We start from the raw sequence: 26,388 nt of genomic DNA, 5'->3' as shown, positions 1-26,388 counted from the left end.
TGTCTTTACAAGTGGTATGATCAAGAGGAAAACAGCTAAGAAACAGGCTTAGGGTAAGGAAAGAAATACAGTAGCACAGAGTTGAGTCCCCTTGAGATAAACTTGAACAATGAGTAGCAAATTTCCTGTAATTTTCATTCTTTTGCTTCCCTAGCGTTTGCTGGTCTCTGGGCGCCTGGTAGTAGAGGTGGCACATTTGGCAAGTGAGAGCCAAGGGAGTGTTTGACTGATTATATGTTGCTGCTGGAGTGGAAGAGGAACATTATACTCCCTGACACACAGCACTCCACAAAACATTGCTTTTTACCCAGAGCTACTAACAAGAGGCATGTGCCCTGCTTGGAGACAGATGTTATTGCTAGAAGAAACAGAAGGAGCTGTTGTTTCCTAGATTATACTTGTGTCTGTCTCTCAGCTACATCTTAAAAACTTCTGCTAGAAGAGATAAAGCACCCTTTTATCCTGAAATAGACTTTGGGTTTGCCTCAGCCCCAACTGAGATACTGGGCTATTGGCAAAGAAGGCAGACAGTGTGTATAAATATGCTTTCTGGGCCAAGCAGAGATCAACACAGCAGGTTTGAGTATCTTCCACACTCTGCATACTGTCTTGTTGGGGACACTCAGATCTGCTGTACTTATCTCTCCTTGGCCCACAAAGCACATTTTTTTACCCAGAATTTATGCACCTGACCTTTTCTACAAGTGTTCCTGAGTTCCAGCTCTGAATGCCAAGGGCAAAGGTTCCTTCAAGAAGCTCACGGTCTAGTAAGAGGAATAGGTGGCAGATAGCTGCACACTCCATGGGGTACATAAGTTGACACATATGTAAGGGACTGCCATCTCTTTTCCATGCTTCTGATAAGGTGAATACCAGAATCCTGGCAATAAAAACAGAGGTACTGGGGTCGGGCTGTAGCGCAGCGTATATACTAAGCACACATGGTGCGAAACTCAGGGACTGCCATAAGGATCCCAGTTTGAGCATCTGGCTCTCCACCTGCAGGGGGGTCGCTTCACAAGCAGTGAAGCAGGTCTGCAGGTGTCTATTTTTCTCTCCCCCTCTCTGTCTTCCCCTACTTTCTTCATTTCTCTCTGTCCTATCTGGCAACAACAACATCAATAACAGCAATAATAATAACCACAGCAATGATCAAAATCAGGGCAACAAAAAAGGAAAGTAAATAGATAAATAAAATATTTAAAAGAAATGTCTTTAAATAAAATAGAGATAGTAGAGCCCAGTGTTCACTTCCCTTTGTTGCCTCAATTGGGGTGGGGGTACATGAAGTTACAGCCTTTTTGTTGTTGTTGTTTTTGGTTTGAATGGGGCTCTGAGCAAATCATACTGGAGATAAAATACAGGTAGAGACCTTCGCCAAAGGGAAGAACTATACAAATGTGGCCACTCTCTTTGCTCTTCTGGTTGGCAGCCAGCCAGTCCGTTTGATCTCTGCTTTCAATCTCTCTCTCTCTCTTTCTTGTGTTTCTAGGCAACAGCGTGGGAATGACCAGTTTGGAGAGGGAACCATACCATCCGGGTCGAGGAAAAGATGCTTATCACAGTGTGGATGATGATGAAGCTTTTTCTGTGGACCTAGCCAGCAGGCCTCCCATCCCAGTGCCCAGGCCAGAGACTAGTGCTATTGGAGCTCACCAACTGCCTGACAATGAACCCTACATTTCCAAAGGCAAGTGTCGTAGGGAATCAAGCCCAGCAGGTTTTCAGAGCTTCTCAGCAAGATTCCTTAAATTCACAGTCATGGCTCAGAAACTATCCCCTTCTGGATGGTTTCCCTAACCAGCTCTAGGAGATAGGGTCAGAAGTCAGGGAAGATTCTGGAATTAGACTAGACAGGACTAGGAGTTAAACTAGGAGCAAAGATGACATTTGGTCCTGTCATTTTGGAGGCTGTACACACAATTACAAAGACAGAGGTGAACAAGAACTGCCCCTGTTCCCAAATGGTAGGAACCTTTGTCAATTTTTTATCTCCCCAGATTCTTTCCCTTCTTGCTATTCCTAATTTTTTTTAAAAAAAAATTTATTTATTATTGGATAGAGACAGAGAGAAATTGAGAGGAGAGAGAGAGGGCGAGAGAGAGAGAGAGAGAAAGATAGAGAAATGTTGTTAAAATTTCGCATACGACAGAGAAAGAAAGAGACAGAGAGACAACTACAGTCCTGCTTCACCACTTGTGAAGCTTTCCCCCTGCAGCGGGGCACCAGGGTCCTGAACCTGGGTCTTTTCACACTGTATTGTGTGCGCTCAGACAGGTACACCACGGCTTGGTCTTTATTTCTAATTGTTAATAGCTAACATTTCTTGAAACTTATCAAGAGTATTCTATCGGTAACAAGTCATTTCACCTCTATTATTATCTGCTAAGATACAATGTTATCCCCATTGTACAGAGGGAGAAAATGGAGATGAACAGTCACTCAGCCATCACAAAACAGGTCCAGGGTTTAAACTCAAAGAGAACTTGGCTCTGCAATTTTGACTTTTAACCTGGGTAGTGGGATTGTTTACCTACCTACATTACTGAATATTGTTGTTAATTGGGGGTTTTACTTCTTTGTAGTGGTCTGGGACATCAGTGAGATGCTGGCAAACACTAGAAGAAGAAGTGAGATGCTGATAGCATCAACAGTTTCCTTCTCTTTCAGGACTTGATCATATTAATACAGTTGTCATTTCTGTAACAGTACAGGAAGCACTAGATCTGTGATGCTGCCCTGCATTCCACTTTCAACTATATAAGCATGTTTGTGAAGGTGTAGCCAAAAAGTGCTAAGTTGGGGAAGGTAGCTTTCAACTAGAACCCTGGGTATTGGTGTCACCATATTAAGTACAGAGTGCTTAGACAAACAGTAAATATTTCTTTGCTTTACGTATATCCCAATTATTGGATTTTTTTGTTTGGTTTGATTAAATCTGACAACCCAGAATAGGATAGAAAAACAACTGTGAGGTATTAGTAATTATCAAGTGTTGTCACTGCTGCTTTTTTGTCATACCCTTAGATCAGTTTTTTTTTTCCCTTCGTATGTTTGTGTAGCAGGCACTGCTAGCACCCTGCCCATGTCCTTTTAGCTTTTCACATTTCTATGCCCACTAGCTGGGCCAGGCCTATTGGAGTCTGTGTGTGTGTGTGTGTGTGTGTGTGTGTGTGTGTGTGTAAGTAACTGATAAATGCAGGGCCAGGATTTGAATCCAAGAAGTCTTTTGTAGACCTGAGGGAATCTTCATCATCATGTAACCCTACTGCTAACTGACCATTTGTCACTTCTCAGTTCTATAAGCCTTTGTGGGTCTGTCTTCATCTGAGTCTCTCTAGAGTTGTGTACACAATCTGTCTATATGATCCACTACTTGGAGTTCTGTCTTGTAACTGCTGATATGTCCTATGCAACTTCCTTTTAGTCTCAGGCCTTGAGGTGTTCTACAGCTAGCTATAGGTATTTGGGGATTTGGCTTTATTCATATCACTCTATTTTTAAAATATGTTTAATTTTATTTTAACAAAAGAGAGAATCACAGAAAGACATAGAAAGATCAGAGCCCTGATTAGCTCTGACTGATGGTGGTGCTGGGGACTGAACCTAGGACTTCAATGCCTCAGGCATGAGAGACTTTTGAATAACCATTATGTTGTCACCCCAGCTCTACTCTCTTCCTTCCTTCCTTCCTTCCTTCCTTCCTTCCTTCCTTTCTTTCTTTTTCTTTCTTTCTTTCTTTTTTTTTTTTTTGCCTCTAGGGTTATTGCTGGGGCTTGGTGCCTGCACTATGAATCCACTGCTTCTGGAGGCTATGTTTTTTTCCCCTTTTGTTGCCCTTGTTTTATCATTGTTGCAGTTATTATCGTTATTGTTATTTATATCATTGTTGTTGGATAGGACAGAGAGAAATGGAGAAGAGGGAAAGACAGACTTGCTTCACCTCTTATAAGCGACCCCCCTGCAGGTGGGGAGTCGGGGGCTCAAACCAGGATCCTTGCACCAGTCCTTGCGCTTGGCGCCATGTGTGTTTAACCCACTGCGCTACTGCCCAACCCCCCTTCCTTCCTTCCTTCCTTTCTTTCTTTCTCCCCCACCCCCCTCTTTCTTTTGTTCTCTTTTCTACCCTATTTCTCAATAGTCTTGTAATTAGAATCTTATCTTCTGGTTGGGGCTGTCTTTTTAGTTTAACACTGTCTTCATTATCATAATTGCCACAGCTTCTGATCACTAGTTACTTTTTCCTAGAATTATAATTTATAGGACTATACACAGTGGACTTAAGGGTGATCTATGATTACTATGTTTTGTATAAGAGTTTGATTTTTTTTTTTAAAAAAAAAGTATAAAATAGCGGGGGTAAATAGCATAATGGTTATGCAAAGAATCTCTCAAGCCTGAGGCTCCAAAGTCCCAGGTTCAATTCCCTGCACCATCATAAACCAGAGCTGAACAGTGTTCTGGTAAAAAAAAAAAAAAAAAAAGAAAGAAAGAAAGAAAGAAAGAAAAGAAAAAAATTATAAAATATTATCAAGCCATTCATAAAGGTATCTGATTTGACTTATACCTGACATACTCTTTATCTAACAGTTTTTGCAGATAAAAGTCATGAACGACCTGGAAATTTCTATGTTTCCTCAGACAGCTTCCGTAAAGGTAAGTCAGACATCTTCTACCTCCTTCCATATGACCCATATCTCCAGTGACAGATATATCCTGATATCAGTAACTGAAAAAAGGCAAAGCTGTCTGAGAGCCACATACTGTTGGTAAAGACAGGGGAAGAGATTACGGTGTCCTAGAACATTGCTAAGTGAAACCATTGTACAGTTAGAAGGATATTAGTGCACTTGAGAGAAGACTGTTTAGTAGTATGGTGTCCCTCTATATTGTACTCAAAACACAAAATATAAACATTGACATTGATGCCAGTGTGATGAAAGTGGATGGCCCAACACCAATCTTCACCTAACAGTATAGCCCTTCCTTGTGACTTACTGTCTGCCCTTACTAAACTATGCTTTAATTTAATTTTTACCGGGTAACAACTTGAACAACCTGTTCTTCTTTTCTTTTTTCTTTATTTTTTTAATTAAAAAAATTTTTGCCTCCAGGGTTATCGCTAGGTCTTGGTGCCTGCACTACGAATCCACTACTCCTGGAGGCTATTTTTTCCCTCTTGTTGCCCTTGTTGTTTATCATTGTTGTTGATATAGTTGTTATTGCTATTGTTGTTGCTGGATAGAACTGAAAGAAATCGAGAGAGGAGGGAAAACAGAGAGGAGGAGAGAAAGATAGACACCTGCAGACCTGCTAAGCACACATGACTTTTTTTTTTTTGGTCGTCACTGGGACTTCGCTGCTCCAGGCTGACATTTTCAGATAGTCAGAGACAGAGAGAAAAACACCACAAAACTGAAGCTTCTTTCAGTAGTGAGGGCCAGGTTCACACCTGAGTCATGTGTATGACAAAACCAGAGCACTATGCAACTGAGCTATCTTGCCAGCCCTCTTAAAAGACTTTTAAAGGAAGTCTGAAGGACACAGGTACTCTTTCTTGTGTGTGTGATTAATTGTCCTTGTGCTAAACAGAACCATTTAGTATTCAGTATTATTATCCCATTGATAATTTCTTTGAAATGTAGATGTGCCACCATCTAAACTTTTGAAAGTATCTCCAGAGACAATAACAGAAGGAGACTAGAATTGGTTGGTTGGTACATCTTGCTATATCCCAAAACTCCATCTGCTGATACAATTAAAAGGAGAAAATTATGTATGTGTAGACAGATGAGTAAATGGTGGAGAAGAATGACAAATAAACTTTTTCCTACACCCAAAGTTTTTTAAAAAGTATTTTATTGGGAGTGGGGCATTGGTACACCTGGTTAAGCACACAGAGTAGTAAGTGCAAGGACCTGTGCAAGGATCTGAGTTTGAGTTCCCGGCTTCCCACCTGCAGGGAGGATGCTTCAAAAGGAAAGAAGCAGGACTGGAGGTATATATCTTTCTCTCTCCCTCTTTCTGTCTCTTCTTCCTCCACCTCTCTCAATTTCTGTCTGTCCTATCCAATAAAATGGAAAAAAAATGGCTGCCAGGAGCAGTGGATTCATAGTGCTGGCACCAAGTCCCAGTGAGAACCCCAGAGGGGAAGAACATGTGTGTGTGTGTGTATATATTTTAAAGATTTATTACAGAGAAAGTAAATCAGAACACTGCTCTGATATCAGGCTTAGAGACTGCATGCATGTGATCCATGATTATTATATATATATATATATATATATATATATATATATATATATATATATATACATATATATAAATATATATATATTTTGCCTCCAGGGTTATTTCTGGGGCTTGGTGCCTTTACTACAAATGCACTGCTCCTAGAGGCCATTTTTTCCCCGCTTTGTTGCCCTTGTCATTGTCATCATTATTGTTGTTATCACCGCTGTTGTTGTTGTTGGATAGGACAGAGAGAAATCGAGAGAGGAGGGGAGAAAGAGATGGGGGAGAGAAAGATAGACACCTGCAGACCTGCTTCACCACCCATGAAGCGACCCTCCTGAAGGTGGGGAGCCGGGGGCTTGAACCGGGATCCTTCCACCGTCCTTGCGCTTTGCACTATGTACGCTTAACCCGTTGCGCTACTGCCTAACCCCGATTATTATATTTTATATAAGATTTTGGTCACTTTTAGTGTGTGAAGCATTACAGTAGCCTGGGAGGTAGCTCTATGGATAAAGCATTGGACTCTCAAGTCTGAGGCTCTGAGTTCAATCCCCAGCATCTATGTGCCAGTGTGATATGATACTCGGTCTTTCAATCCCTTCACTCTCTTAAGTAAATAAAAGTATCTTAATAAAAGAAGATATTGCAAAGTCCTATATTCTACCACTGAACCACATCCCTGACTACTTAACCATGTTTTTACCATCCACTGGTGAAGTAACACCTCTCTTTCTAAACCCTTGCCATCTCCCTGAATCACACAGGCGCTGGTAGAGAAATATAGAATCAAGTGTATCCCTATATGAAATGGGTCCTTCTGGGAAATATAAAGTCAAGTGTAGCCATATATGAATTTTGCAGTAATATTTTTTCTATTAACATATTTGGGTTTTTTATTTCTTTGGGGGGTTAATAGTTTGCAGTTGATGGTAAAATACAATAGTTTGTACATGTGTAACATTTCCCAGTTTTCATTTTTTTAAATTTGTCTTATTGGATAGAGACAGAGAGAAATTGAATGGAGTAGGGGATATAGAGAGGGAGGGAGACAGATACCTTCAGCTCAGCTTCACCACTCATGAAGCTTTTCCCCTGCAGGTGGGGACCAGAGACTTGAACCTGGGACTTTGCACACTGTAATGAGAGTGCTTAACCAGGTGTGCCACTACCTGGTCCTGCATTTCCCAGTTTTCCACATAACAATTCAGCCCCCACTAGGTCTTCCTCTGCCATCATGTTCCAGAGCCTGAACCCTCCCCTTACCCCCTACCCCAGAGTCTCTTTGGTGCAGTATATCAACTCCAGTCCAAGTTTTTTTTTTTTCTAAACAGAACTGTACTATACTGTAATTACTAAATTAATTTCCTTTAATTTTATCTTAGAAGTTCTTTTTTAAAATTTCTTTATTGAGGGAGAGATTTAATGGTTTACAGTCAACAGTAAAATATAGTAGTTTGTACATGCGTAACATTTCTCTGTTTTCCACATAACAATTCAATCTCTATTAGGTCCTCTCTGCCATCATGTTCTAGGACCAAGTTCTATGGTGCAGTAATATGTCACATTATTCTCACATGTACAAATGACCCCATCACTTCTGCTACTAGATCCTTCCCACAAGACTGAGCAGAATCATAGCTTAGAGGTGAAAAGAAGTCTCATACTTTGCTACAGTCTTTATTATTTTTATTTGTTGATTGGATAGAGACAGCCAGAAATTGAGAGGGAAGGGGATGATAGAGAGGGAGAGAGACAGAGAGACATTTCCAACACTGCGTCACCCCTCACAAAGCTTTCCCTCTATAGGTGGGAGTAGGGGGCTCGAACTTGGGTCCTTTTATTATAGTGTGAACTCAACCAGGTGCACCTTTGCTACAATCTTTAAAGCAGTGTGATGAATTTATAATGTAGATGAGAAGTTGGCACCGGAACAACCAAGTAGAGCCAACTGGAACTCAGCACTGACTTTATACCTGGTGACATTGGATCCAAGTAATGATTCCATTGAATCTTTAGTCTCCCAGGGCATTTTCAGGCATGCTGCCCACTGGGTCACAATCATTATTCCCCATGCTCTTCAGAAGCAGGGAGGGTTGGGGAGCATTGGAAGTAGAGCTGAGAGAAGCATCCTGGCTGGAGTCTTTCTGTGTCTTCCTTTCTGAGAGAGGATTTTAGTTTGAAACTGTAATTTTCTTCCTTTCACTAGTGTTATTCACTAGTTGCTGGGGCTGGGGACCTGTATGACTGCCTATTCTTGGTGGCACTTTTATTTTTAAGATTTTGTTTATTCATGAAGAATTTAGGTGGGGAGAGAGAGAAAGAATCAGACATCACTCTGGTACATGTGCTGCTGGGGATTGAACTCGGGACCTCATGCTTTAGAATCCACTGCCTATGCACTGTGTCACCTCCTGGACCACAGAAACTGTGATTCTCAACTAGGGATGATTTTTTTTATTTCCTTCACCCAAAGAACGTTCAGCAATGCCTAGGACATTTCTGATGGACACAATGGAGGAAAGGGTGCAATTGGCATCTAGTGGGTAAAGTCTAGAGATAATTCTATCCCACAATAGACAACACCTCCATTCTGAGCAGGTAATGTTTCCATGGTTGAAGAATAATGCTTCTCAGTAATTCGGGCTCAGTGATTTGAGGAGTTTATAGACTCCTTAACAGCTTTCAGACCTACCAAAACTGTAGTGGCCTTGTCTACTTTGGTGTAATAGGCTTTAAATTTATTAGCCAAACCCTTTCCCTCCAGTCCATGCCATGCCCTGCCCCCTTCTCACTCCATGTATCACTGTTCTTTGAAGGCATCTCCTGTCCAGCCAGTGGCCAGTCTATTTAACCCCACCCATGCTGTTGGCTCTCCCCAGGGAGGAAGCTGCCAAACTGAGTTTGCAATCTTTTTTCAGAGCCTCTTGTCAGGCCGTGTCGGGACAGGCCCCAGTCGAGTATTTATGACCCTTTTGCTGGGATGAAAACGCCAGGCCAGCGGCAGCTTATCACTCTCCAGGAGCAGGTGAAGCTGGGCATTGTCAACGTGGATGAGGCCGTGCTCCACTTCAAAGAATGGCAGCTCAACCAGAAGAAGCGGTCTGAGTCCTTCCGCTTCCAGCAGGTAACTTGCTCTGGATGGGTAGAATCGGTTTCGTGTCAGTTTCCTCACTAGTTAATAGCAGGGGGCTACCTATGTCTGGATCTGGGGGTGTTTGAGTGTCACTGTGAATCAGTGCATGTGTGTTTATCTAGCACCTGTCATCTGTAAAGGCACAGCTCCCTGGCTGAGAGCTAGCTGGCGTTTCTGATTGTCTTGAGGCTAGAGATTAGGAACACAGAGTCGACCACAAAACCAAATTCTGTAGTTGCCACTTCCTTCTCCCCATACCCCTATCTTTTTGCTTTCTAGCTATTTTTCTTTTGGGGATCCCTCTCTCCGATCCTAGTGTCAGCGTTCCCAGTTTAGAATTCAAAGAAACTTGGACAGTTCCCAAGAAATATGATTAACTGAGCCCAGCAAGTCACAGATATAAAGCCACCCAAGTTAAAACACATATGCACAAACTCTTTTTCTCGTTTTCTCCTTCCCTCCCACCCTCCCTTCCTCTCGTCTTTCTTTCTTTCTCTCTCTCTTTCTTTCTTTTTTTCTTTCTTTCTTTCTTCCTCTCTTTCTTTTTTTGAGGGACCTTGGGGATAGCACCCAGAACTTCATGCATGTAAGACCTACAGCATATATTTCACCACCGATTTACATTTCTGCTCCCACCCCAGTCTAGCTCCTAGAAGTATATATACAAGTGCAGCAGAAAGGATGTGAGGTGGATCACCCCACACCCATCCCACTACTTACCACTCAGGAGCAGACTATGAAGGAAGGATTTGGGGAGCCAAGAAGACTCTTGCTGTTCAGATGAGACTGTCTAACTCCACACATAGATTCCATGTGTAATTTAAAGTAACCCAAAGAAATCTAAGGTGACATGAGGAAGAACCTCCTCATTCTAACACCCTCATACTACAAAGAGGAAAATGTGCCCCAGGAGTTAAGAGACGTGTGGGGAGCTGGGCGGTGGTGCAGTGGGTTAAGCGCATTTGGTGCAAAGCGCATGTGGCGCAAAGTGCAAGGACCAGCATAAGGATCCTGGTTTGAGACCCCAGCTTCCCACCTGCAAGAGAATTGGTTCATAAGCGGTGAAGCAGCTATGCAGGTGTCTATCTTTCTCTCTCCCTCTTTGTCTTCCCCTCCTCTCTCTATTTCTCTCTGTCCTATCCAAACAACAATGACATTAACAATAATAACTACAACAATAAAACAACAAGGACAACAAGAGGGAATAAATAAACGTAAAAAAGAGACATGTGACTCTCCACTTACCCGGTAAGTGGAGAGTCAGCGCTAGGACAGGTGCTTTCTGCCTGCACCTGCCCACTGTATGTCTCAGAAGGTGTGCGTGCTGAACTCCGTTCTGAGAGGCCCAACATGCCAGCTGCTGGGGTGAGAAAGAGTAGCCTCCATCTAGCAGTGAGACTGGAGCCCTGTCTCTTTGGAGTGGACTAAGTGTTAAGAAGCAGGGAACTGAATCCTAAAGCAGCATATTTAGTCCAGCTCTTTGGACAGTTGGCAGTCAGCTGGCACCTTGCAAGGTGTTAATAGATCTTCCAGCCCTCCCAGCCTGCTCGTGAAATAAATCACTCTCATTCTACTGAGAATAGAGATTCAGAGACAAGGGTGCAGGATGGTAGCATACCTGGTTAAGTGCACACATTACAGTGCTCAAGGACCTGGGTTCAAGCCCATAGTCCCCACCTACAAGGGGAAAGCTTCACAAGCGGTGAAGCCGGTCTGCAGTTGTCTGTCTTTCCCTCTCTGCAACTGTCTCTCTGTCTCTCCTCCTTCGTTTCCCTCTTCCCTCTAAATTCTCTCTGTCCTATCAAAAAATAAATAAAATTAAGAAAAAAATAAAAAGAGATTCAGAGACAAGAAGAGGCAGAGCCAGGTTGCATGGGAGCCCTTCCCCATCCTGACTCAATGTAGTGCTCCCCACACTACGATTCCTACCTTTGTGGTGCTCCCTAGGGAGGCACTTTGTTCTGCTGAATGCTGGCTCCAGGGCTTCTCCTCACTGGGGAGACCGGGGAGGCAGCTGGGAACAGTCTGACCTTGACTCCGCAATAGTTATCTTTTGTTATTTCTCCCTGCCAAGCTGTGTGTCCACATGGCACAGTAGTTAGGAGCAGCTAGGGCTGCCTCGTGGGATTAGATGACCTTGGCTTCTCTGTGCTGCTGTATCTCAGTCTCTGGATTTGAAGGGAGAGAAGTAGACCATATAAAGTGTGTAGCATGCCTAGCACATAGTGAATTCATAGCAAGTGTCTAGAAAGATCCATCCCCAAGAGGCTTTCTTTGCTTCTCCATGTACATTCTCAGAATTCCTGTGTGTAGCAGACAATGGGGACTCCTACTTGCCATGGCAGAGACCCACTGGGTGGCGATGGGAGGGGAGCTGACACTACTCCGTGCTCTGACAGCCCCCTGGTACCTCTTGGTTGTCACCCAGCTTGGAGCTGGTGAGGGGAAAGGCTGTTTCTGGTGCTGCCCCAGCTTCCTTTTCTTATGCCTCTGTCCACTCTTGTGTGTCCTTAACCTTTTCCTCACATGAGTGGGCACTGCCTGGGTCCCTTCAGCTCATTCTCTATACAGGTGAATGGAATCCATGTCCAGATCCAGTTCCATCTTTTCAGCCACCAGGTGGGCATGTTCCTTGCTGTGCCCTAAGCCTGCGGAATTTCCATCAAGAAACCAGCCCTGGGGCTGGGGAGACAAAGTACCAGTTAGACTCATGCTTGAGGCTCTGAGGTTCCAGGTTCAAATCCCCAGCACCACCATAAGTCAGAACTGATCAGTGCTCTGGTCTGTTTTTCTTTCCTTTCCTTTTCTTTATTTCTTTTTATTTTTAATAATAATAATAATAATAATAATAACTGTTGTTGTTATTATTATTACTACATGCCTCCAGGGTTATCGCTGGGGCTCAGTGCTTCCAGAAGCAATTTTTTTTCTTTTTTTTTTTCCTTTTCGATTCTATTTGATAGGACAGAAAGAAATTGAGAGTGGAGGGGAAGATAGACACCTGCAGACCTGGTTGTGAAGTGTCCCCTCTGCAGGTGGGGAGCAGGGGCTCAAACTTGGAGCCTTGTGCCAGTCTTTGCACTTAGTACTATGTGCACTTAATCGGGTGCACCACCACCTGAGCCCCCCCATATAGTTTTCTTTATCTTTATCTCTCTCTCTCTTTAAAATAAATAGATAAATAAAAGAAGGAGAAAGGAAGGAAGGAAGGAAGGGAGGAAGGAAGGAAGGAAGGAAGGAAGGAAGGAAGGAAGGAAGGAAGAAAAAAAGAAAGAAAGAAAGAAAGAAAGGGAGAAAGAAACCAGCCCTGGATACTGCTGTCTTTTCCTGAACCCCTATACTAGACTCAGACTTGAGAGTCTCTTAGTCTCTTTTCTCACACTGTCCCAGGTCCAGAAAGCTGAGTATCTTGCCCTGTTTTCCTCTGTCACATTCTGTCTCTTGGATTAGCTCCATTCTCTTCTACTATCACCACCACCACCATCACCACTGCCACATCTCAGTGCCTACTTCTGTGATCTGCACTGGCCTTCTTCAAGTAGATCTCCTTGTCTCCAGCTCCTCCTCACTCCCCTCAGCTAGATCTGAAAGCTCTGACAGCCCATGACATTCAGTGTTTCCCTGCTGATTCCTAGACCAAGCTCAGTCTCTCAGCTTTAGCCACTACCCCACTGACCTTTTCCAGTCTGGCTTCCTGTGCCTCCCTCATGGAACCTTCTGCTCTAGCCAGATGGTCTGGATGCTAGTTCCTGAGGCATTTCCCCTAGAATGCTCAGACACTTAACTTTGAAGTAGTTTGTGGGTTAAGGTTGATCAAAATAGCAACCAATTTCTACCCTCACATGTCTGTTCAACATTTATTGAATGACTATAATATATCAGAGCAGGGTTTCAGAAAGATACAAAATGTGGTCTCTTGCTCTTTCAAGAGCCCACAGATTTTGTAAAGAAACACACACATGCACGCACATGCCAGGAAAAGCGAGACCATATGTCATCGGTAGCTACTAAGAACTAGAACAATCTGGGACACATTAGGGAGAAGGTAGGTCTTGACCTAGACTTAGGACAAACCCACAGAGAGGGACTGATGGCCTCAAGGTCAGCAGAATGGTGTGAAGGCAAAATCTTAGAGCAAGGAATGTATGTGGAAATTTGTGAGAAGGTAAGTCTGTCTTGACTTATTAGAAAGGTTATTAAGCTGAGGCTCAAGCTGAGAACCAGAGAGGAGTGGAGACACTTTGTTAAAGATATGATATCTTCTTTTCAGACACAATGTCTAAGAGTACTTGGTTTACTCTGGAGACTGATTGCAAAGGCATCCAGCCTCCTTTGCATGTTGGAGATGTTATTGCTATGTGACATTTCTTGCAAACAACAGAAAATCAAAGAGAAACTCTCATGCCCAGAGGGTATAATTTTAGTGTATACTTTAAAAAGAAACTAATTTCCTCCCCCACCCCCACCCCAGGAAAATCTCAAACGGCTAAGAGACAGCATTACCCGAAGACAAAGAGAGAAGCAAAAATCAGGAAAGCAAGCAGGTAAGCATTTTCCTGGGGTGTTGCGTTGTGGAGAACTTCACTGTGATCTGTTACCTTCAATTCACCTTTCAGTGGGACCAGAGTGGGAAAACTCCTTGTCTAGTGCCTCAGTTTTACACATCTGTGTACCCCATTGGATTTTGGCATCCTTTAAGACAACTTCATCTTGTTTCTTCTGTATATTTAGTATCTGGCATGCAAGCTATGTCAGCAACTGAGTGGATGAAGGACTGATCTGCCACCCTCCAAAAGAAAATGGTCATTCTGGCACCCAGGCATCTGAGTCTCCCCTCGACTTTTAGGAAGACAGTTGTTTTGAGGAGAACAAAGAGAAAGTCCCGTTTATGTAATGCCTGTTTCTGGTTCAGGCAGGGAACTGTGTTATCCACACCACACATGGACTCAGGAGTAGTAGGTTCTCTGCCACGTGTAGTGGGAGCCTGTTAGCAGAACCCTGAATTCCAGCTGTGCACTCTGGGGATCAGGACCCTCTGCTTCTCTTGACGCATGACGCACCCACCGACCCTCCATCACCCTTGAGCAAGAAGTGAACACTTGTCCTTACTGCACCTCCCCACTGAGAGCCTCCAACACGGTGGGCTCTGTGATATACTTTGATGAGCTTTATACCTAATGAAGCAGGAAATAGATTTTCAGAGGCTCTCAGATCTTGCATGGAGCCCCATTGTAAAAATAAACAGACAAAAACTGACAACAACAACAAAAACTAAGTTTGTGCATATAACTTCCGTGGTCTGTCTCCAGCTGCCATCAGCAATCTGATATCCCGTGAACTTGGTCAGTCTGATCACACCCTGAGCTTCTACAGAGTATCTTCCTGTCACTGGCTAGGTAGCATGAGCAACCCTAAGGTTTCTCCTCACTTCTTTCTTCTCACTTGCATGAAAACTCCTGGGCAGCAAGACCCAGTCCTGGCACCCCCTTCTCAGTAAGGCTTTCCAGGATCACCCCAGGCCACTGGGCTCCTTCATTTGAGAGTCTGTATAATTACTCTGCCTCCCATTCATCTGTTGCTTCCAGTTTGCGGCCCGTGGTTGCTGTAAATTGTTCTTTCATTCAAGTCATCCAACAACCCCCAGAGGTTCTGCCTCCAGAGTTCATCTAAGATCTGATTCTATCCATCATCTCTGCCTGGATTAACACAGGAGCCTCTTCAGTTACCTCCCCTCGGCCACTCCCATCTGGCCCGTCTACAGTTAACTTTCCAAACTGCAATTTATAACCCTTTAGAAATTAGGAATCAGGGGGAATCAGGCAGGTTAAGCGCAGGTGGCGCAAAGCTGCAAGGACTGGTATAAGGATCCCTGTTTGAGCCCCCAGCTCCCCACCTACAGGGGAGTCACTTCACAAGCAGTGAAGCAGGGCTGCAGGTACCTATCTTTCTCTCTCCCTCTCTGTCTTCCCCTCCTCTCTCCATTTCTCTCTGTCCTAGCCAACAATGACAGCATCAATAACAACAACAACAATAAAAAACAAGGGCAAAAAAAGGGAATAAATAAATATATTTTTTAAAAAATTAGAAACCAGGGGTGCCAGGCGGTAGCATAGTGGGTTAAGTGCACGTGGTGTGAAGCGCAAAGACTGGTGTAAGCATCCAGGTTCAAACCCCCGTCTCCCCACCTGCAGAGGAGTCGCTTCACAGGCGGTGAAGCAGATCTGCAGGTGTCTATCTTTCTCTCCTCCTTTCTGTCTTCCTCTTTTCTCTCGATTTCTGTGTCCTATCTGACAACAATGACAATAATACTAACAACAATAATGATAACAACAGCAACAATAAACAAGGGTAACAAAAAGGGAAAAAATAGCCTCCAGGAGCAGTGGATTCATAGTACAGTCACCAAGCCCCAGCAATAACCCTGGGAACAAAAAAAAAAAGGAATTAGAAATCAGATGATACCACTCACTTCCTTGCTCAAAACCCTCCAGAGTTATGTCACAATCCTTGTTGTGGTCTATAAAGCCAGACCAGCTCAAACTCCTAAGGTCATGCCCATAACTCTGTACTCTAATCAAGATGCAGTCCTTTCTGTCTCCCTAACATTCTAAGATCACTCCTCCCAGGCCTTTGCATTTACTGTCCCCTTCTCTGCCTGCCCAAGAAGATGTATCAATTAACTCCATAAAACTCGATTATGCATCTAGATATATTAAGTGCTAATTGCCTATTTCACATTGAGATACCTCAAGACTGTGTGTGTGTGTGTGTGTGTGTGTGTGTGTGTGTGTGTGTGTGTGTATGTGTGTGAAGGTAGGAGGTAGGAGGTAGAATCTGAGGGCTAAGGGGTTGGAGATAGAGTAAACATGAACTAATATCAAGGACATGACTTGAGGGCCACTTAAGCTGCTTTGAGACCATCATAGTTACTTTTACAAAAATCTGTTTTCCACATTTAGCTTCTGTTTTCAGTAGAGCAAAGAATTCTGCTGCAGGAAAACCAGAAAGAACTTGAAACTCTTTGGCACAGGATAGCATCGTATAGGAAAATTAGGATTGTTTGAGTTCAAGGTGTTTCTGTTCCAGTCACCTTTCCAGGAAAAGGGCCCACCCATTCTGTAAACAAAAGAACTGCAAGCACTGACTCTATCCAATTGGAAACCTCTTTTGCCTTAGAAACGAAAAACAGTGATTTGTTGTTAAAATTCTGTGGCTCCAGCTCGCCGGGCTAGCTTCACGGGCGGGTAACAGAGACGACCAGAGACATACGGCTGGGCAGGGAAGCTGTATTTCTTTATTCAGGAACAATGATTCATAAACTAAACCAAGCTAATCACCAAACAGAACTCTGCTGCCTCTTTGCCGCTGTGCAAGCACTCTCTTTTACTCTGCAACTCTCGAACTCTGCAACTCTCTCACTCTGGAACTCTGGAACTCTGGAACCCTGGAACTCTTCAACTCTCCAACCGTGGAACTCTGGCGGGGTTTCTTGGGGCGGGGCCAAGCGGGCCGCGAAACTAACTGGACTGATCCAATTCTCTTGGCGGGGGAGTTCTAGAACCCAATGTAAAGCATACAACAGTGATTATTTTTCTTAAATTTGGGTTAGAAAACCCAGGATAATTAAAAAACAAGATCCCTAATGATACCTTGCCAGTCTTCCTTCAGCCCTAGGGAGTTTCATTTTGTTGTTTTCTCTTGCTGGGGCTGTGCAGTGTTGTTGGTGGAGGAAGTCAGGAGAAGGCTAGTATGACTTGTGACTTGTTGAATGCCCCGGCTCTACAAAAAAGACCACGAGAACTTATGTTCTGGGTCTATGTTTGACCTGTCTAGGACCAAGGAGACTAGGCTGAGTCCTAGGAAACATGGGTTCTAGCCCCTGCTTTGTCACTGAATCAGTCCGTGACACAAGACAGTTCTTTTAACCACCGACTCCATGCCTAGGTTTTCTCATTTGTGATTATACCTCATTTATATGCTTAATGAAGGAGTGCAGTTCCAAGGAGCTGTGAGAACTCCTGTGAACTCACTTTGGGAAGAGTGTGCCATGTGATATAATGGTGGAGATTATTATTCTTTTTTTAAGATTTATTTATTTATTCATGAGAAAGACAGGTGGAGAGAGAGAGAGAGAGAGAGAGAGAGAGAGAGAGAGAACCAGACATCACTCTGGTGCATGTGCTGCTGGAGATTGAACTCCAGACCTCATGGTTGACAAGCCAATGCTTTATCCATTGCACCACCTCCTGGACCATGTGATTATTATGCTTTTTTATGATTATTGCTCTTTTAGTCAAAAAATTATAGAATTTTTGTAGACCTTTACATTCATTCTGCTTGATCGTTTGAACAGTTAACTCCTGGTTCTTTTTGTTTGTTTGTCTTTTTCCTTTGTATATTTCTGTGTATCTGTTCTTCCTCATAGAACCAGTTAAGGGTTAAAAAAAAAAAGCCTCATGGAATTGAATTCAGCAGACAGGAACATCCCCTTTAAAAGCTAGTTGTCAATTCCTGAATTGGTTTCATTTTATGTGGAATATAGACAACTAAAGCAAAAAAAAAAAAAGAGTCTCTTAGACTTTGTGAGAACTATGGTAGTTATTAGAGGAAAGGAGGAACAAGTGGTGGTGCACCTGGTTGAATGCACATTACAATGTGTAAGGACCCAGGTTTGAGCCCCTGGTCCCTACTTCTAGGGGGAAATCTTTGCAAGTGGTGAAGCAGTGTTGTAGGTGTCTCGCTCCTCTATCGCCTCTTTCCTCTCTATTCCTAACTGTCTCTATCCAATATATAAAGATAATACAAAGAAAGAAAGAGAGGGCATTAGGCAGTTGTGCAATGGGTTAAGCACACATGACGCAAAGTGCAAGGACCCCAGTTTCAGCCCCTGGCTCCCCACCTGTGGGGGGGGTTGCTTCACAGGCAGTGAAGCAGGTCTGCAGGTGTCTGTCTTTCTCTCGTCCTCTCTGCCATCCCCTCCTCTCTCCATTTCTCTCTGTCCTATCCAATAACAATAACATCAATAACAACAACAACAATAATAATCACAACAACATTAAACAACAAGGGCAGCAAAAGGGGAAACAATAGCCTCCAGGAGCAGTAGATTTGTAGTGCAGGCACCGAGCCCCAGCAATAACCCTGGAGGCAGAGAGAGAGAGAGAGAGAGAGAGAGAGAGAGGGAGAGAGGAGAGAGGATCTACTTCCTTATCCACTGCACCACCTCTGGGCCACATCTTTTATTATATATTGGATAGAGAAATTGAGAGGGGAGGGGGGAGAGAAGGAAAGAGACAGAGAGGCACCTGTAGCCCTGCTTCATCACTCACAAAGTTTTCCCCCTGAAGGTGAGGACTGGGGGCTCATACCTGGGTCCTTGTGCATTGCAACACATGCACTCAGCCAGTTGTGCCACCACCCAGCTCTAAGCACTGAGTTCTCAACTATGAGGTCCCGAGTTCAATCTCTGCTACCACATGTACCAGAGTGCTGTCTGGCTCTTTCTCTCTCTCTCTCCCCTCTTTCTCATGAATAAATAAACTCTTTTAAAAATAAATAAATAATAAAAGTTATTTTTTTAATAGAGGAAAGGAGGGGACACAGGCAATGAATTTATACGCACACACATATGGCTATGAAACTATACCTCTGGTATCTTCTAAATTTGTAAATCACTGTTAAACCAGAATAAAAAGCATACTCTATAATAAAATTTTTACAGAATATATGTGATTGTATGGCATATACCATATAGTAGAAATGACTATATAAAATTTTTAAAATATATTGTTGAAAAACTAGGTGAGAGGCCAGGCAGTGGTAAACCTGGTAGAGCACACATGTTATAATGTAGAGGAACCTGGGTTAAAGCCCCCAGACCCCATTACAGGAGAAGTTTCACAAGCAGTGAAACAGTGCTGCTGGCCTCTCTCTCTCTCTCTCTCTCCCTCCCTCTCTCTCTCTCCCTCTTTCCCCAGACCCCATTACAGGAGAAGTTTCACAAGCAGTGAAACAGTGCTGCTGGTCTCTCTCTCTCTCTCTCTCTCTCTCTCTCTCTCTCTCTCTCCCTCCCTCCCTCCCTCTCTCTCTCTCTTTCTCTCTTTATCTCTCTTCCCTGTCAAGTTCTCTCTGCCTGATAGAAACCCAATAGATAGATAGATAGATAGATAGATAGATAGATAGATAGATAGATTTTGCCTCTGGGGTTATCGCTGGGACTCAGTGCCTGCACTATGAATCCACAGCTCCTTGAGGCTATTTTTCCATTGTTGTTGTTGTTGTTATTATTACTGTTGTTGAATAGGACAGAGAGAAATGGAGAGAGGAGGGGAAGACAGAGAGGGGGAGAGAAAGATAGACACCTGCAGACCTGCTTCACGGCTTGTAAGACGACTCCCCTGCAGGTGGGGAGCTGGGGGCTCGAACCAGGATCCTTACACGGGTCCTTGTGTTTTGCATTATGTATGCTTAACCTGGTGCACTACTGCCCAGCCCCCTAAATAAATAAAAATTTTAAAAATGAAAGGAAATATCTTAAAAAAAAAAAAAAAGCTAGGTCAAAGCTGAGGAGGGAAACGGATAACATTTGTTTGACCATAAGATACTATGAGCTCACACCCTTATGCAAATTTACACAAATAGCACTGAGCTTAAGTGGGTTCTTCCACTCCTCTGTTTTAACTGAAAGATGTGAAGGAGGCTATGTGAAAACTTTAACTTAGGAACATACACTCACTGCCCTTGGGACTGGAGCTTCTAGAATAAAGAACATGTGTGCCTATACACACCAACAATTTACCCTTTTCACTTCCCTGTGCAGAATGTTGATTGTCTACTGTGTCAGTCCTGGCCCTGTGCCTCCATGATCCTCCAATTTAGGGTAAATTTACCCTTCCCAGCAGACTGCTGGCTTTGACAGGTGGGGCTTCTTCTGCCCCTGAGCTCCCTGGACTTGCTGCCACACTCTGTCTTCTAGAAGAAAAGAGGTAGAGGAGGAAGAAGGGCCAGGTAGATAAGAGTACAAGATCCCTCAAAGCGCACCTGAGTATGCACTGCTCCCAGAACTCAGCGATGGGAATGGTCAGGATAGTTTAGTTGCTGACTGGTGCTCTTTGGACTGTCATGCTTTCTGGGGTGGAAATCAATACAGGCACCCAAAGATATTCTCTTTTGGTCCTCAACAGAAGCCACAAGAGGACCCACTTTTCTGCTCATATGACACAAGGGTGGGGATCATGGGAGAAATAAAGATCAACCACTTGCAGGGTAAATCAGTTAGTGCTTTGCAGGACAAGGGAATATATTTCTTTTCTTTCTTTCTTTCTTTTTTTTTTTTTTCTTTTTTCCTCCAGGGTTATTGCTGGGGCTCGGTGCATGCACTATGAATCCACTGCTCCTGGATAGGACAGAGAGAAATGGAGAGAGGAGGGGAAGACAGAGAGGGGGAAAGAAAGAAGCTACCCCCCTGCAGGTGGGGAACCGGGGGCTCAAACCAGGATCCTAAAACCAGCCCTTCTGCTTTGCACCATGTGTGCTTAGTCCGCTGTGCTACCGATGACCCCCAAAGGAATATATTTCCTTTGTGAGTCTTGGGAAGTCTAGAACCACTGACTGATCTTTCTCCAAGTCACAGCAACTTTATAGGGTGGAGGACCTCCTTTAATTAACTCCCTGGGTGACTGATCATTAATTAAGGGCTTGAGTGGCAGTATGAGCTGTGGTTGAGAGCCTGGACTTTGGAACCTCGGCTCACACTCCAGTTGTCCCACTTGCCAGTGGTATGATCTGGAGCATGCTCTATCTTAGTTTCTGTTGGGAATAGTGATGAGCCCTTTTTTCCCCTGAGGACTGGGAGTATTGGAAGGAACTGGAAACACAGAAGCTCTTAGAATTTGGCCTGGTGTAGAGGATAGTCTGATGATCAATGGTGTTCATAACCCCTCCTTAGAAAGGGAGGGAGTTCCGAGAGAGCTGTACTGACTTACCAAAGTTGCAGAGCTGAGATGCCAAACCTCCCCTACTTTCTTTCCACCTGACATGGAAACATGTTCCTGGCTTTCTTTTCTTTTCTTTCTTTCTTTTTTTCTTTTTTTGCCTCCAGGGTTATCACTGAGGCTCAGTACCTACACTACGAATCCACTGCTCCTAGAGGCTGTTTTTTCCCCTTTTGTTGCCCTTCTTGTTGTTGTTGTTATTGTTGTGGTTATTATTGTTGTTGCTGCTGTATAGGACAGAGGGAAGTTGAGAGAAGAGGGGACAACAGAGAGGGGGAGAGAAAGATAGACACCTGCAGACCTGCTTCACTGCTTGTGAAGTGACCCCCCTGCAGGTGGGGAGCCAGGGGCTCGAACCAGGATCCTTGAGCAGGTCCTTGTGCTTCACACTATATGTGCTTAATCTGATTCACTACCGCAAGACCCCCGTTGCTGGCTTTTCTACACACTCCTCTATCCCTCTCTTCTGTCAACACAATTGCTACATGTTTCATACTATGTGCACTTAGCCAGGTGTGCCACCCCCCACAATGGCCAGGTTCTTTCTCTCCCCTCCTTCCCTGAGCCCTAATCTGTCTCTCTCCTGTCCCCAGTACTGGCCTCTTGTCCCCTCTAGGCACCACCATCTCTGTGAGGGAGGCAGGTGTCCCGGAAGTGGCTGAGTGGTTTGGTGCATACCAAAATGCAACTTATCTCTTTTCCTTCTGATTCCAGATTTGGAGATCACGGTTCCTATTCGGCACTCACAGCACCTGCCTGGGAAAGTGGAGTTTGGAGTCTATGAAAGTGGCCCCAGGAAAAGCGTGTTCCCCCCAAGGACAGAACTCAGACGAGGAGACTGGAAGACAGACAGCACATCCAGTACAGCAAGTGAGCGTGCTGACCTGGGGGTCCTTTGCAGCTCGACTCTAGCTGGTATCTTTTGGGTCTTGGAAACATGTAGTATTTGAAGGCTAGCAGATCCCAGTAATTTGGGTTTGAGAAAATGAAGAAAATGAGGGAGCATTTAGCCTCTGAGGTTTGCTTTTCTTCTGGGAACCAAAAATCCTTTCAACAAACAATGGCTAAAGCCAGATGCCATGATGTTTATTACTCTATCTTTTTTATTTTGTTTTTATTTATTTTGGATAGAGGCAGAGAGAAACTGAGAGGGGAGATAGAGAGGAAGAGATTGTGAGACACTATAGCTCTGCTTCACCACTTCTACAGAAGAGTACTCTATCCCCCCTTTTTGTTTATTTCACTTGTTTATTGGATAGAGACAGTTAGAAATCAAGAGGGAAGGGGGAGAGATGCAGAGAGAGAGAGAGAGACCTGCAGCACTGCTTCATCACATGCAAAGCTTTCCACCTGCAGGTGGGGACCAGGGGTTCAAACTTGGGTTCTTGTGCTTTATAACATGTACGCTCAACCAGATGCACAACCACCTATACCCGCTCTATCCCTTTTAAACTTAGAAAAACTAGTGGTGGGGTCTTGGAGGTGGTGCTATTGATAAAACATTAAACTCTCAAGCCTGAGGTCATGAGTTCAATCCCTGGCAGCACATGTACCAGAGTGATGTCTGGTTCTTTCCCTCTCTTTTTTTCATTAAGATTTTTTTAACTGTATTTTTTATGTTTATTTATTTTTTTTTTCCTTTTGTTGCCTTTGTTTTTTATTGTTGTAGTTATTATTGTTGTTGTTATTAATGTCGTTGTTGGATAGGACAGAGAGAAATGGAGAGAGGAGGGGAAGACAGAGAGGGGGGAGAGAAAGACAGACACCTGCAGACCTGCTTCACTGCCTGTGAAGTGACTCCCCTGCAGGTGGGGAGCTGGGGCTCAAACCAGGTTCCTTATGCTGATCCTTGTGCTTCGCACCATGGGCACTTAACCCTATGTGCTACTGCCTGACTCCCTATCTTTATTTTTCTTTTAATTAGCTTTATTTATTTATTGGATAGAAACCGCCAGAAATCAAGAGGGAAAGGGGAGATAGATAGATAGATAGATAGATAGATAGATAGATAGATAAATAGATAGATAGAGGATACATAGAGAGAAAGAGAGAGAGAGGCCGGGTGGTGGTGCACTGGTTGAGCGCACATATTACTGTGCACCAAGTACCCGTCTCTTCAGTTCAAGCCTCCGTTCTCCCCCCTAACCCACCAACTGCAGGTATAAAGCTCTGAGAGTGGTGAAGCAGGGCTGCAGGTATCTCTCTCTCTCTCTTAAATTTTTTATTATCTTTATTTATTAGATAGAGACAACCAGAAATCAAGAGGGAAGGGGAGGTAGGGAGGGAGATTGACATAGAGACCCCTGCAGCACTGCTTCATGACTTGCAAAGCTTCCCCTCTGCAGATGGGGACTGACAGCTTGAACCTTTTTCTCTGTGTCTTCCTATCCCTCTCACTAATAAACAAAATATAAAAACAAACAGAAAAACCTTGTGGTGATACTAATGAACATTTTCTGAGCATTTGCTATATGCTAAGCCTCTTCCATAGAGTCTCTGGTGAAGTTCTCATAATAACCCAATGAGACAAGTATTATAACCCTTACTGCCGAGAAGGGAACTGATTAAATAGCTTATAAGTGATAGAGTTGGGATTTGCACTGTGTCTTGAACTAGGGCCAAGGCCCTTAACCATTCTTCTTAGTGCTTCTTCAGTTGCAATTAGGAGAAGGGGCAGGGGAACACTGGACAAACAATGGGTTCAGATTTGAGAATTCCAGCATTCTAAGCTAGATGAGAATCCAATTAGGAAATGACTTCCTTTCTGCTTGGGAGCTTGAAATTATTTATTAGGTGTCTGATTGCACAGACAATCCACACTGATGCTGTGGGCTTTGTTTCCATATCTAGGCTGGTGTTAGCTGACTTCAGACACTGTGGCTTTCCAAGTCGAACAGACTTGAGTTTCCCTGCTTTCATACGCCTTAGCATCATTAGATTGGCTAGGAGAGCAATCAAAGTGGGAAAGATAAGTGGAATTTTAAGGTTCAGGTCTCCTTAAATGTCAGGCAGAGAATCCCAAAATGGATGTTCAAACTCGATGGTCAGCTAACTCAGGGGTTCTTATTCATTGCTGCTTCACAAACTCCTTTGAGAATCAGATGTATACTCTGGGCGTGCTTCCCAGAAAAATGCATGTGCATATGTGCGTTCTCTCTCCCTCTTCCTGCTCCCCTCGTTTACCAATAGATTCAGGTCAAGGGCCCTGAATCAAGTTTCCCTCCTTACGTCATAGATAGGGTATTTATAACCCAGACAAGGACAGTGTCTAGTCCAGGGTCACACACAGACAGTTAACGGCAAAGATAAAAGGAGAACTCTCTTCTTTCATGTTAACCTTCCTGCCACTATTGCCTGTTAAAACAGACCCATGTCACATGGCCCCAATGGGAATTTTAGGACAGAAGAAGAAACCGCTTCTTACATAATAAAGGTAATACTAGGTATGCAGCTGCTCCACCCCCTTGACATGTTTAGAGAATTCTGACAAAGCTGGGTAGGATAGTAACACTCCTAGCAGAAAGCACATGTTATAATGTGCAAATACCCAGTTCAAGTTCCCAGTTCTTATCTGCCCCGGAGCGGAGGTTGGGGGGAGAGGGCAGTGATTCACAAGTAGTGAAGCAGTGCTGCTTCTCTCTCCCTTTCAATATGTCTTTATCCAGTAAATAAATAAATGAAAAATGTACTTATTTTTATTTAGTTATTTTTGCTTCCAGGGTTATCTCTGCAGCTCAGTGCCAGCACTATGAATCCACTGCTGCTGGAGGCTATTTTTTTTTACATTTTGTTGAATAGGACAGAGAGAAATTGAGAGAGGAGAAGGAGATAGGGAGAGAGAAAGACAGACACCTGCAGACCTGCTTCACCACTTATGAAGCTTCCCCCCTGCAGGTGGGAAGTTGGGGGCTCCAGCCAGATCCTTATGTGAGTCCTTGCGCTTAGTACTGTGTGCACTTAACTGGGTGCACAGCTGCCCGGCCCCCTGAAAAAAAATTTTAAATAGAGACTTCTGACAGTTTCAAAAAAGGGAGAGATATTCTTAGAAATTACAGACTGTAGAGAAACAAGGGGCAGGTGGTCCACCTGTCAGAAGTGTCATGAGAGGAATGCCTTCTTAGGGTTAGGGCAGTGCATTCTGGTATGGAGGAATTTAGCAAGATAAATGCCAATGAATTGTTCCCAGTTGAAATGAATTTAAGTGTGGATTTTCTTTAATATTTTATTATCTTTTTTTTTTTTGCCTCCAGGGTTATTGCTGAGGCTTGGTGCCTGCACCAATCCACTTCTCCTGGAGGCTCCCCCCCCCCTTTTGTTGCCCTTGTTGTTTTATCAGTGTTGTGGTTTTTATTGTTATTATTGCTGTTGTTGGATAGGACAGAAATGGAGAGAGAAGGGGAAGACAGAGAAGGAGAGAAAGACAGACACCTACAGACCTGCTTGAACGCTTGTGAAGCGACTCCCCTGCAGGTGGGGAGCCAGGGGCTCAAACCGGGATCCTTACTCTGGTTCTTGTGCTTCACACCACTTAACCCGCTGCACTACCGCCCAACCCCTAATATTAAAAAAAAAAAAATTGTTTATAAAAAGGAGACATTGACAAAACCATAGGATAAGAAGGGTATAACTCCACACAATTCTCACCATCAGAACTCCGTATCCTATCCCCTCCCTTGATAGTTTTCCTATTCTTTAGCCCTCTGGGAGTATGGACCCAAGGTCATTGTGGGGTGCAGAAGGTGGAAGGTCTGGCTTCTGTAATTGTTTCCCCACTGAACATGGGCATTGACAGGTCGATCCATACTAACCTGCCTCTCTCTTTCCCTAGTCAGAAGGGGTTCTGGGGAATCGGAGCTGTAGGACACATTGGTGGGGTTGTCTGTCCAGGGAAGTCTGGTTGGCATCTGGAACCTGGTGGCTGAAAAGAGAGTTAACATATAAAGCCAAATAAGTTGTTGACTAATCATGAACCTAAAGGCTGGAGTAGTGCAGATAAAGAGTTGGGGGGGTAGTGTCTCTGTTCTT

The 26,388-nt window shown here is 43.8% G+C and overlaps 1 protein-coding gene across 1 annotated transcript in view; it reads left to right on the top strand.

Annotated features, from left to right (window-relative positions):
• The window catches only part of PIK3AP1 (phosphoinositide-3-kinase adaptor protein 1), a 217,479-nt gene that overhangs the window by 173,580 nt on the left and 17,511 nt on the right, over positions 1-26,388 (top strand). The window contains exons 10-14 of the mRNA XM_060192851.1: positions 1,493-1,690; positions 4,591-4,656; positions 9,156-9,361; positions 13,842-13,914; positions 22,078-22,233. Coding sequence (XP_060048834.1) covers positions 1,493-1,690; positions 4,591-4,656; positions 9,156-9,361; positions 13,842-13,914; positions 22,078-22,233 — 699 coding nt within the window. The remainder of the gene's footprint in view (positions 1-1,492; positions 1,691-4,590; positions 4,657-9,155; positions 9,362-13,841; positions 13,915-22,077; positions 22,234-26,388) is intronic.

This window comes from Erinaceus europaeus, chromosome 1, assembly GCF_950295315.1.
Source record: "Erinaceus europaeus chromosome 1, mEriEur2.1, whole genome shotgun sequence".
Lineage (NCBI taxonomy): Eukaryota > Metazoa > Chordata > Mammalia > Eulipotyphla > Erinaceidae > Erinaceus > Erinaceus europaeus.
This window is presented reverse-complemented; position numbering and strand designations above follow the sequence as displayed.